This window comes from Dendropsophus ebraccatus, chromosome 6, assembly GCF_027789765.1.
Source record: "Dendropsophus ebraccatus isolate aDenEbr1 chromosome 6, aDenEbr1.pat, whole genome shotgun sequence".
In the NCBI taxonomy this organism is placed as follows: Eukaryota; Metazoa; Chordata; class Amphibia; order Anura; family Hylidae; genus Dendropsophus; species Dendropsophus ebraccatus.
Window position 1 is genome coordinate 43747012 of NC_091459.1, and position 12508 is coordinate 43759519.

General features: G+C 39.8%; 1 protein-coding gene across 2 annotated transcripts in view; it reads right to left on the reverse strand.

Moving 5' to 3' along the window:
• Positions 1-12508, reverse strand: part of NKAIN2 (sodium/potassium transporting ATPase interacting 2) — a 555517-nt gene that overhangs the window by 134693 nt on the left and 408316 nt on the right. The window contains exon 4 of one of the 2 annotated variants that reach the window (XM_069973668.1): positions 1812-2012. The exons of the other annotated variant lie outside the window; for it this stretch is intronic. Within the exon in view, the coding sequence (XP_069829769.1) occupies positions 1812-2012 (201 nt within the window). The remainder of the gene's footprint in view (positions 1-1811; positions 2013-12508) is intronic. 2 annotated transcript variants of the gene reach the window in all.

The window sequence follows — 12508 nt, forward strand, 5'->3', positions numbered from 1 at the left end:
CAAATGACTGCGTTAAAATGTTATTGTTTATTGCTATGGAAAGTGACTACTAAGCACCTCTTGCCACATGCACTAGGATGTAGCTGCTTGTTTGGTGGAAATAATCCCTGATCTAGAAAACTGGAAAGCCCGTTGATGATGGTAATAAAGCCTGTGAATAGGTATTTTCTTTGCTAATTAAACTCACAGCTAAAGGCATGCACTAACAGTATAATGACTGTAGCAGAGTTACATGAGCAAGCCAAAGACAAGGACCAGGCTTATGTAGTGTTAGCAGGGTCATTATCAACCTGGTGCACTCTCTTTACAAAGGCTTCCATTGTAATTATCAGATTAATAAAGTACTACGTTATCTGAGGGGAAATGTGTTTTGTGTGCTTAAAACAGCTTCACAATGTCCCATTGCTTTGTAAAAGATCCAGTATAAGAATCTAGTAAGAATGTGCTGGTGTAGAGGTTGTGAGCTACTAAAATATTAAGTCATTTGATTCAATAATAACAACAAGACTATAGGGGACATTTACTAACATGCCTTGGCCCCTGGCAGATACACCCCTTTTCTATGGCGCACCCCAGCCATATCCCCTGCTGGCTTGAAGGGCGAGCAGGGGAGTGTGGCAAAACGGGAAAGAAATATGGCGCCCTCTTGCACCAGTTTGTCACGATTTATGCCCGCTTGAGGCTGTACATAGCCAACTCACGCATTTCGATCATCTGTTATTAGTTATAATTTAAACTGAATGTCCAAGCAGGTACATTGCTTTAAGATCTTTACATCAATATACTGGCGCCGACGCGGAGATGCCAATGCCGCATTTTTATTTTATTTTTTTAAATCACGTCCCAGTTCTCACGCATGTTGCCAGACTATTCCTGACCACCTGCCCGGCGTGAAGCACTGGAAGCTCCTCCAGCCCGTCCACCTCCAGTGTGAAAAAACTCCTCCCCTCTGGGACGCAGCTCCGTTGATTCTAATAGTGTTGCGTCACAGAGAGGAGGGCAGAATGTCACACTTTTTGCAAATTTTTGCTAATAAAGAATTGGACTATTTCCTGGCTTGCTGGCTTGTCTCTATGTCTGGATTCAGTGAACACTACACTGCCGTGCACTGCCACAAAAGAAAAAATAACTATTATAAAAAACTTTATTGTATTAGAAAAAAAGCATACAATAAAATCATAAAAAATGGGAGTGTGTACATGCTACCATGTCTTCATGATTCTATTATATGCATTTTATAATTTAATGACATTTTTTGTAATAATTATTGGAGTTTTTATGGCTTCCTTATGTAGGATGAAATGGTCACAAGCAGCTTTACTTCGTGGAGTCTTTCTGTGCAAAGCTCAACAGTTTGCAAGTGCCCCCCCGGCAATCTTCAGATTGACCCCTGGCTCCTTTGTTTTGAATACAAATATAGCTTAGCATGTGACCCGTGGCTCTATTCATTCTATGTGGAGCTGCTGGAAAGAGCCAAGTGCTGTAGTCATCTCTATCTGGTGGCTCCATAGAGAATGAATAGAGCGCCGGGTTGCCGGCCAACCCGCCACTGCATTCAAAGCAAAGGAGTCAGGAGTCAGATCTGAAGATTGCCGGGGGGCCCGGAAGTCGGACCCTTGTGATCTCTTACTTGTCTCCTATCTTGTGTGCCCTATTGGAAGACCCGTTTAACTATGACATCACTACGAAAAAGGACCTGGAAGATCTATGGTGTTCCGAATAAACTGTACACATATATTTTTTCTTTTGTTGAGATAATATGCAAGTAATCCTGCATATATCATAAAAAACTTAAAAAAAAATGTACTTACTGCAAAAAAGATCTGAAGAGAGCTGTGTGCTACTTCTATATACTGGTACTCTAGTAAGCACTCTGATATAGTAATGTAGCGATGATCCTCTGGTGCCCAGTCTGGAGCAGGAGTTACTGAGGTTACCATGCATCCTGGTCCGTTTTCCATCCACCAGGAACGATGCATTGATACATTAAATGTTAAAATAAGGTCTCTTTCCTAGAAGATAAAGATATATATCTAGTTTAGTACACATGTAACTAGAGAAAGGTGTGGAGAATTTCATGTTTTCCATATGACAACTAATAAATACTGGCAAATCTAAAGATTTGGAGTAGTTTTAATACAATGAAATGTATTAGAGGCAACCACCCAAAAAACAGAGAAATAGCCTTCTTAAAGGGTTGCCCTCTCGAAGATTATGGGCAGTATGCATAGTGTATGGTGAAACTATCACAGGAAATCTTGTCTCTATAAGGGGTCTTTAGGAAGAGGTAACATTTGTTGAATGTTTTATCACATTTACTTCAAATATGGACATGTTATTATTTTAAAACCTCCTTTTTAATTATTCTATTATTGATCTTGATTAAATTTATTCTACTGCAAGAGCAGAACTACAGCCGCAGCAGCCATTGTGGTTGCTGTGGTGCCTATGGGGTCAAAGGGGCCTTGCTGCCCCTGGGGGGAAGTAACAACGGGCTATTTCTACCTTTCCGGCGTTCCCCGGTGTCCTCCTGTGTTATCTTTGGTTCTTGGCTGAGCAATTCTACCTCCACTTCTGAGATGAACTCGCCTGGCAGTAACAGTCTGCTCAGCCAATCACTGACCACGGTGCTGTCCCATCTCAGTCAATGATTGGACTCGCCTTGGGGGCTATCACTGCCTGATGAGTCCATCTCAGAAGTGGAACAGGATCATTCAGCCTGGGACCTGGAGATGAAGTAGGAGGACAACGGAGGAGCACGGAAAGGTAAGAATAGGATGTTTGATATCTTCTCCCAGGGGCAGCAACATATTAAGATATATTTAAGAGTTTACTTTAGGTGGAATACCCCTCTAATGGGGTTGCACATACCTAAATAGGGGGGCACAGTGTGGGGCAATATTTAAATGAAAGGGCACAGTTAGAGGGATATTTCTAAATCAGCAGGCACAGTGTGGGCCATACAGTATTTCTATCTAAGCTCAGTAGGGAGACCATATTTGACATGTTTTTTCCTTTAAATTTTTTCAAATGTATAAAAATGTAGCACGCTTTATTGGATGTCATATTTCTTAGGTATTCTTTCAATAAACGCTGTTTCCAGGCAAGAAAATCTTAGTATCACCATATAGGAGCATATTAAGTGTCAATTGCTCCACAGTATGGAAGCATAAGAGTACCTCTGTAGGGGATGTGATTATACGATTCTGACATGTGTGTCATCTTAAATTATATAAGTAATATTACAAAATCGAGCCAGTACTCAACATTATTTAAATAAACTTACATATGCATATACAGTTCAATTAAGTTATGCCAGGAAGAATAATGGTCAGCATAATAAATACTGTAGGCAATTTATCATAGAATAATGTATATATTGTACTGCATTGCATTTGTTGCATTTAAGGTATTCTATTGCCTATTATTCTATGTTTTATTTGTCTTATTTTTGTAACATGTTTACTCTTCAAACGTGTATTTGTAGTCTGATGATTTTTACTTTGTTAACTATTAACTAAATCCATCTTTAAAGGTAATTTCATTGATACCAAGTATTCTGAAAATAAAATTCTTACAGGTTATTACTGATATATAAATATTTCTGCAGTCTTTAATTCTTTTCTGGGCATTATATATTTAACCCGTTCACAAAAGGTTAAGATGTTTTAGTGAATTTAGGTCTATGAGAACTAATCTCTCCCGAGGTGGTATATTGAGGAAGCGCTAATTGTCTATAGATGGCTGTTACCTAATGCAGCATTAGTACCACTAGCTGTTAGTAAATCCCTGGACATTGTAGTAATTATGAATGCCGTAAACATTCTGTACAAAGCTTAGATACTTAAAAAATTTACTGCTGGAGCCAAGTTTATTTCAATGTGTATATTTATCTATGGAAAAGTTTCTCATAATAAGATTGTAAGGTCAGCAGTGAACTGGGACGTTCTCTTTAGTCCCAGTATAACTATAGATATAAACATCTGGTCTTCCTGTTCTGCACAATTTTTATAAATATATAATCTTTCTTAACTTAAAGGGGTTATCCAGCATTAGAAAAACATGAGCACTTTATTCTAGAGACAAAACATACTCATATCTCCACTTTGGGAGCAGGTTTTGCAACTCAGTTCCAGTGTAGTGAAAGGAGATTGATTGCAAACCACACCTGAACAGGAGACAAGAGTCCCATTGTCTCTGGAAGAAAGTGGCCATGTTTTTCTAACCCTGGATAACCCTTTTAACACACTACGTATATTTCAGGCAGTATTTGGTCCTCATGTCAGGTCCTCATAGCAACCAAAACCAGGAGTGGATTAAAAACACAGAAAGGCTATGTTCACACACTGTTGAAATTGAGTGGATGGCCGTCATATAACGGTAAATAACTGCCATTATTTCAATACAACAGCCGATGTTTTAAGATAACAGCAAATATTTTAAATGACGGCCATCCACTTAATTACAACATTGTGTGAACAGAGCCTTTCTGTGTTTTCAATCCACTCCTGGTTTTGGTTGCTATGAGGACCTGACATGAGGACCAAATACTGCCTGAAATATACTATGTGTGAACCCAGCCTCAGGCTATGTTCACACTGCGTACGAATCCGTATGCAGTTCTTACGCCGCCGTACATGTGCGGATGATACTACGGGTGTGCGAAAAATCGACATGCGGGCGGAAGCGATCTGAAGCAGGTAATTTACTTCGCCCAGCCCAATAAAACACACAGAACCTTTTGGATCGAAAAATCAAGTTCAATTTGACTAAAATAAGTACTTCGTACGGAACCGCATGTAAATCCACAGCCGTGAGTTGGAACATTTCTGTCCTCAAACAATGGTCTTGTTCATTTTTCCCGGCGGCGTATACAATACGATCGTAAGTTCATACGTAGTGTGAACTGTGCGGCCGTATATCGTATACTTTCAAGCGAATGCATCAACCTCAAAACTGCGTGCGTATATTCGTGGTTCGCACTACGAGCGGAAATATATACGTAGTGTGAACATAGCACCCGGGTGCATTCACACGTACAGGATCCGCAACTGATCTGCAGCAGATTTGATGGATCGCAGCATAAAATCCGCTGCAATACGGTGTGTGTGTGAAGCTACCCTAAAGTATTAGTAACATATTGCATAGAAACCAAAAATCCATATGTCTTATTATGACTTAAAAATATAACAGAGTGGAGAACCACTGAAATGACGTGCCCTATAATTATAGGCATGCTCTTGTCTCTACTTTACATAGATTTTATAGATTTTGGGCTCATATGTAATGCATAATTTGTTAAAGACTAGAGGGCTGCTAAGCATTGCAACTGCTATTGATCTTAAGGGTCCAGTGGGTAGAATCTTACACAATCAGTGGGACAGGGGAGAGAGTGCAACCATCGACTGAAATTGACAGATTTGGTGAGGGAGTGGAGCAAGATAGGGGATAAATACCGTATTTCCCGGCATATAAGACGACTGGGCGTATAAGACGACCCACAACTTTTCCAGTTAAAATATAGAGTTTGATATATACTTGCTGTATAAGACTACCCCTCTTCCAACGCTTAAAAATGAATAAAATCAGCAGTGAAATCTGAGAGGCAGAGAAGCAGGTACAGTAATACTGGGAGGATACAAGGGCGGCCGGACGGGGGAAAGAGGTGTGTTTTTCTGAGGACAGCGCGATTCTACCGTATCTCTTTTTTCCATACCCTGGACGCCTGCAGCCTGCCTTACCCTTCATGCAGTCGCTGCATACGTTGGGATATGGCAGTTTTTGAGCTCCCCCTACCGTATGCTGCGACACAGATTCTCCAGTCTGCTTCCGAAGTTTTTCAGCACTCGCTCTATAGGATGACACTCGTCATATAAGACGATCCCTGACTTTTGAGAATTTTTTCCTGGCCTAAAAAGTAGTAGCAGGAAAGTACTATAATTCTGTTTTGTCCATGTTGAGCTTTAGAAAGCGTAAGGAGAAAAAGGAAAATATACTGTAGGTGATAGATATGTGGGATCCTGTACGGCAGAAAGGTGACATCTCGACCAGAGAGATACATTTGGGTCTCAACAGCATAGAAGTGGTACGTGACACAGTGGGAACTGGTGTGCCAGTGAGAGATACTGATGATGAGATTCGGGAGAGGGACAAGCTTGTGAAGCCAAGAAATAAAGGAGTTTCTAGAAAAAGGCTATGGTTGGCTGGGTCAATGGCAGAGGATAGGTGTTATGTCCATGCCTGTGCCTGTAAAGTACAACCAAGACTGCAATTTTGGCCATGATCTAGTGTCTGAATTGTATGGTTCCTTGGCTCCAGCTTGAACTCTTATCCAATTCTAGTACTTAAATTCTATGTGGTGATTGACAGGTTCTCTTCTTCTGCTAGTCTTGTGCCGGGCTGGAGAGGAATTAGACTGAGTAGTGATGGACTGGTAGTGATGGAGTTTGCCACTCATCTCCCCTCCTTGCTACAGAGCACAGAACTTACCGATGCTTAAGACATTTCCACAGCAACCAAAACTTTCTTTGGCAGCACAGGGAAGTTTAAAAGGTCTTACTGTGGCAGGTTTGCTTTTAATAAGAAACTCTGAAACTATGACATGCTTTATGTCCTGCAATTCATATACAGTACTCAATATGATGCTATTTTTCTGTTATCTTTCCTTACATTTCATCTTTTATGCTATGTATGCTGTACTTTTTGCCTTTGGCCATTTCTATTAAACAAATTACTTTTCGCTTGTAATACATGATACACTTTATGCTGCTGGCAATTTCTAATCAGGGAAATGTATCAAAATGTCAGCATTATTCTCTTACAATCGAAAATTCAAAAAGAAACAAAAAATATATAACATTGTCATTACATACAATATTAAAATCTTTACATCCATTCGGAAAGTCTTCACACGTTTTCCCCTATCAATATTTAGGAGAGGCTTCTTTCTGGCCACTCTGCCATAAAGTCCAGATAGGTGGAGGGCAATGAGTGCATCTCCCCCCAAGTTCTCTGTTTGGTGGGGTGACCAGCTCGATGAAGAGTATGTTTTTTTTTTTTTTTTTTCAAACTGCTTCCATTGAAAGTGTACCTGTCGTTTGGAAAAACTTTTGATATGTCATAGATACATGACAAAAGTTTTGATTGGTTAGGGTCCATAGACTTACATTAGGAGCCTAACTCATCATGTGACACAGAGTCGGGAGAGGACTGCGCTTGTTTTGTAAACTTCACCCGATATGTGCCTTCACTCAATTCTGTATCTGAGCTCTACCAGCAGTTCTTTCCACCTTATGGTTTGGCTTTTGTTCTGGATACATTCTCAGCTATGATAATCAGGTCCTATCATCTGAATTTACCACAGATGACCACAACCAAGGTGTAGAAATATCTCACATATAATAAACAGAAAAATAAGGCCCCCAGAGATAAATTTTAAGTAATATAGCAAACAGTATGAATACTTATGACCATGAAAATGTATACTGCCTTTATGGTACATTTGCAACAGCTCACCACTAATGGTAAGATACAGACCCAATATAGATATGAAAATCGCTAAAAGCAGCCCCCCCCCAACTGCTAAACAAAATCTTGAGGCTCTTGGTATACCAATATCCTGGTGGGATGGTATACACTATTTGCAAATGGTATGCCAAGAGCGTCATTATTCTTATGCAGACTTTTTAGCAGTTGGGGGCAGCTTTTAGCGTTTTTCATATCTGTATTGGGTCTGTATCTTGCCATTAGCCCTGAGCTGTTGCTTTTTTGTGTTTTTGTGTGTTTGCAATTTTAGCCACAGCAGCAGCTCACCAAGTTTGTCTTTTTGCCTTTTTAGTGCATTTGTAATTTTTTTTATTCTGTTTTCATATCCTCGATTGTGGGGTATAAAGTGTATATTTATGGGGGCAGCAAATTTAATTTTTAATTTCAGCACAAGGCCACAACATAACAAAATAGCGAGTCTGTAGATTTTTCAAATGCATTTTGCATGCCACTGATTGGGAAACAAAAGTCCACTCAACAAAAATATATTCCAATGCGTGCTAACCAGGCAGAGGCGACAAACGACACTCTTTTGCATATACTAGGTAAAGTGGGTAAATGTTTACCTAATGCTGTTGTCAACATAAAAAATACACACGTAACATTTGGTACAAAAACATATATCATAATGACAGAGAGCCAGCTGTGTGAGGGGGGAGAAGGAGTATGGCCCAACCTTCTCAACCTTCCTGCTACATTGACAATAGTGGAGCCTAGAAGCATGAGTAACCCACTGGCAGTGGCGTAGCTACCATAGAGGCAGGGAAGGCGGCTGCTATGGGGACCATGGAGGGAGGGGGCCCAGGGAAGATAAGAGCCTCCTGTGCCCTTTTGCTTAACCCCTGCAGTGTATAAGTGACCCAGTGTTCTCTAACATGCTGCAAAACAAAAGAAGGGTTAATACAGAAGACAATTACCTCTCTGCCTGACTACTCTGATAACCTCTGACCTCTGTTCTCTGAGTTCCTGCAGAGGTCAGGGGTTATCAGTGCAGGAGTAGCAGAGCTAATTGTTTTCTGTATTAACCCTAAATTTCTAAGCCCCATAACACCTTAAAAAAGTAAAATATGTTTACCAAATTATGCCAGAACAAAAAGGACATATTGGTAATGTGACTTACTAACTAATTTATGTGATATGACTTTCTTTTTTTAGAAGCAGAGAATTTTAAAGTTCATAAAAAGCAAAATATTTTAATTTTTCATGATATTTTGGTGTTTTTCACAAAAAACACACAAAGTAATGACCAAATTTTGCCACTAACATAAAGTGCCATATGTGACGAAAAAACAATCTCAGAATTGCTAGCATACGTTAAAGCATCACTCAGCTATAAGAGCATAAAGTGAGACAGGTCAGATTTTGAAAAATTAGCCTGGTCATGAAGGCCCAAACTAGCTGCAGCACGAAGAGCGTTTAGCCTGAAACATGTTGGTGGATTTGGACTATGGGGTGTTTTTTCAATGAATAAAGACATTGTAATTTGAAAATGTGTCTGGACATCTATCTTTTCCTATACAAGCGATAGGGGTTAGCAAACAGGAACATTACAAGATAAAAACCACATTCCATGAATAAAGTAAATGACACACTGGTTCATGGTTCTGCTGGGATTTACAATCTACAAGGTAACGGGAGAGAGACAGAAAGTCAAGTGGGGTGCAGAATTTTAGGTTGTAGACTAGTTCAAAGAGATGGGTTTTCAGGTTACTTTTGAAGGACTTGATGGTGGATGAGAGCCGGATGTGTCGGGGTAGTGAGTTCCAGAGTATGGGGGAGGCTCGGGCAAAATCTTGGAGGTGGTTGTGTGACGTATGAACGGGGGGGGGGACAAAAAAGGAGGTCACTAGGGGATGTGGTTGTGTGAGAGAAAGTAGCAGGATATCAAGTGAGAGATATACGGAGGGGACAGGTTGTGGATGGCATTGTATGTCATGGTCAACGGTTTTAAATGAATATATTGGGCAATGGAGAGCGAGTAAAGGGATTGGCAGAAAGAAGAGGCAGAGGCAAAGAAGAGGAAAAGTAGATTAGTTGGGCAGCAGAGTTAAGAATAGACTAAAGGGAAGTAAGGGTGTTAGATGGAAGGTCAGGGAGGAGAATGTTTGAGTATTTTAAGTGGGAGATAATGAGAGTACAGTATGTACCAGCAGTTTTGTTGAATTAGCGAAAGAGCAGATACGGGAAATGTTTTCGAGGTAAAAGCAGCAGGAGGTGGTCAGGGTTTAAATGTACGGTTTAAAAGAAAGGGACCATTATGGCAGTGGACTTGGGGGACAGGGGACAGAGTGCAGCCATTGATTGTGATTGAAAAATTAGATGGAGGGGTGGAGCAAGATGGAGGAAAAATGATTAGTTCTGTTTTGTCCATGTTGACATTAGAAATCGTGAGTAGAAGAAGGAAGATATAGCCACTCATGAATCCTGGATAGCAGGGAGCGGATATATGAACCGGAGAGGTAGACCTGAGTGTCATCAGCCTAGAGGTGGTAGAAGAAGCCATGGGATCCAATAATGTACCCCAGGCCAAAAGTATAGATGCACATTGAACATTTGGCCGTCGTCTATCTATTGACCTCAATATAGTACACTTGTCAGGTGCTAAAGAAATTAATTTTTAAAAGAGAGAGAGAGATAGCAGTTATGTTAGTAAATTCAGCTTTTGCAATATTCTTGGGGCATAGTGTGTCTTTTTGACCTGGCCAGACAATTATGAATAGAATTTTAAGACAGAGATTATATTTTCTTTTTTTCTGCTAGTTACTCAGGTTCTATAAAATTACTTTAATGTAAAAAACAAAACAAGTGTGCACAGTTAGATCTAAAGGGAAGAAATACATATTTCAAAAATATTATGTCTACTTTTTCAAAGAAATTGGCAAATAAAGCTGAGCAGCGATGTACTGTCTTAGGAAAGATCTAAAACGATAAATCCTTGAACTGATGTAAGCAATTAAAAGCAAACAGCAACAACTGTGGGAAGAATTAGACAGAACTAGGTCATTCTTCTATTTACAACAGTGTTATTTTTGGTTGGGGAAAAATGCGCTACAATATTGAAAGTAGGAAAAAAAGTTACTTTCCACCTTTATGAAGACAATATGGGCCCACTGTATCTTCTATAGTTATCAAAGCCTAAAGGAATGTTCTGCTTCTTTCCTGAATCTAGGTCAGGGCATCACACGGGAACTAAGTCTTCTATAATATAAGAAAGAGAAATGCAGCAGGGATGTATCTACTAAAATAGTTTTATTTATAAAATGTCTACGATGCTTATGGGAATTTTATTTCAAATGATTTAAATCATAGCGAATATATCCCCTTAATTTACAGCAAGTAATTTGTAACTCTAATGGGGATTGCACCCCCCCCTTTATTTTCAATATGGGCTTGTAAAAGTAACTGCTGAATCTCTAATAATATAAATAAAATGTACTAATTTAAATATATCTTTTTAAAAATATATTTATTGTATTACCCTCCTTTCTTTCTTCACCTCACCTCTATGAGACAAGAGATAAATACAACAAGAACCGAAGGTGGGGAAATGAGTGACAAATGGAGACAAACACAAGAGAAACAACTAACAAAAACCCTTCCATCCCACCCACACTACTCACTCATTATTTAGACCTCATGACTATTCTCAGATCCTTTCCTATATCTTTATATCCCCTTATTCACCCTTTATAGATTTCATTGTTTCCACCTCTTTAAGGATCTTCCCTCACTTGCCAGCAAGGGGTGCTAACTGTTCAACCAATATCTTCTCTTGACCACTTCTGCCACATTTCCAATGGGTGTATCATCAACCAGGTACTAGAGGGGTTGTGAAGGAGTCTTTTCCGTAATTAATTTTCATGTTACCAGTTAAATATCTTTCTTTATCTGTCATTATTATTATTATAGCTCTTATTATAAGTTTTCCATCAGCATCACTTTGAACAGGGCCTCTACTTGCTCTTCCTCCATTCAACCTACAACGCCAACCATCCACAGGAAAAAAAAACAACTAGTACTATTACTGGAATGTTTCTCTTTGGTGGAATGCACTGGCCAAACAATGGTCCAGATTTACTAAGATTGTTGGGTTTTCCATATACTTTCACATTAGACTTTTAGTTTCTCACCCCACTAGATTTATTATGCATCTGACATGCCCGCCGGCTTTCACAGATTTAAAGGGACAGTACATCCCTAATTGGTTGCTGCACCTAAACACTACCCTATAAATACGTACACCTTCCTGACCCTTCTGTTGAAGCTGCTGCATGTTTCTTAGTGTGTGGTACCAGCTTGCCCATGATTCCTGCCCGTAGTTCCTGCTGTGAGTGTTCCTGCATTGTGTTTGCTGCTCATGGTACCAGCCCTGCTTCCAGACGTGAGTCCTGCTGTGGTCCTGGCTGTCACCTACGTGTCACCAGCTGCACCACACCTGCCTCCACTAGCAAGCCAAGCCAGGGGTAGTGACCTGGGGGTGGCCTGCTGCAGCAAGTCCATTCCATCTTGAAGCGGTCACTGGTGAAAACCAGCAGCCCCTTAGACTCCCTGGTGCAGCTTAACCCTTAGAGGACCGGGCCAATTTCAATTTTTGTGTTTTCTTTTTTTCCTCCTTGTGCTTAAAAGGCCATAGCAGTTGCATTTTTTTTTTTTACCTAGAAACCCATATGAGCCCTTATTTTTTGCACCACTAATTGTACTTTGCACTGACAGGCTGAATTTTTGCATAAAGTACACTGCGAAACCAGAAAAAAATTCAATGTTTGGTGAAGTTGAAAGAAAACCCACATTTTTTTGGTTTTGTTTTTACGCCGTTCGCCCAGGGGTAAAACTAACTTGTTATATATGTTCCTCAAGTCGTTACGATTACAACGATATGTAATATGTATAACATTTATTTTATTTGATTGCTTTTAAAAAATTCAAACCATTGTTAACAAATATATGTTCCTTAAAATTGTTC